This window comes from Ceratina calcarata, unplaced genomic scaffold, assembly GCF_001652005.2.
Source record: "Ceratina calcarata isolate Rehan_Ccalc_2016 unplaced genomic scaffold, ASM165200v1 scaffold6625, whole genome shotgun sequence".
Lineage (NCBI taxonomy): Eukaryota > Metazoa > Arthropoda > Insecta > Hymenoptera > Apidae > Ceratina > Ceratina calcarata.
Window position 1 is genome coordinate 1 of NW_017177880.1, and position 746 is coordinate 746.

Below are 746 nucleotides of genomic sequence, written 5' to 3' on the forward strand. Positions count from 1 at the left end.
GAAACATACTCATTGCCCTCCACACTTAATCCTAGAGGATCTTCCTGCTGGTAATTTGTTGGGGAAAGGGTTCTTCTACCCCATACGTAACTCTGTATAGGTGCTTCTTCCACCCATACTGCAGATTCTTTCATGGGACCAATAGTTTCATGATATCCACGAAATTGTACTGTTGATGTTCCTTGTCCTCCACTGCGAGTAGTTACGATAATATCACCGCGACCTTTACATGGCCCTGATCTAGCAATGATTTTATTTGAAGACTTCCACTCAGCCGACAAAAGGCAATCACATCCGCATATTGTTAGACCTGAATGAATGAAATATTTTCGAATTTCAATGAAAAACTAAGATACTTCGGAGTGACATGACAAGTGAAATTAACCTGTGAGATCTTGCGCCTTGTTACCCAGGAATTCACCGCGAACTATCACGCGGGTTCCTGGAGGTCCTTCCTTAGGAGAAATACCCGTTACCACGGGTGGTGGGCCCATGTTCTCGATTATATTTTAATACAAAATTTTACTATTATTCGTACAAATAAATATTGACAAGGCATAATTTTAACCTTATCAATCGTTTAAGCACGAGATTCTATTTTCAACCCATAACAAGGAACACATCATCATCTTTAAAATCTATAGATGCTTTCGAAAATGTTTACACATTAAATACTTAGAAAATGGATAGGTTTGTACTGTCAAAACGATAACGGGATAGAAACAAGTTTCGACGTTTCGACGTTT

At 38.9% G+C, this 746-nt stretch overlaps 1 protein-coding gene across 1 annotated transcript; it reads right to left on the reverse strand.

Annotated features, from left to right (window-relative positions):
* Window positions 1-9: 9 nt before the first annotated feature.
* LOC108630083 (exocyst complex component 2-like) lies at window positions 10-740 on the reverse strand (the record flags this gene model as incomplete). Its single annotated transcript, XM_018033146.1, has 2 exons — window positions 386-740; window positions 10-310 (listed from the first exon to the last, which is right to left on the reverse strand). Coding segments are annotated over exons 1-2 (410 nt in total), but the record flags the coding sequence as incomplete, so codon positions are not given.
* Window positions 741-746: the final 6 nt, after the last annotated feature.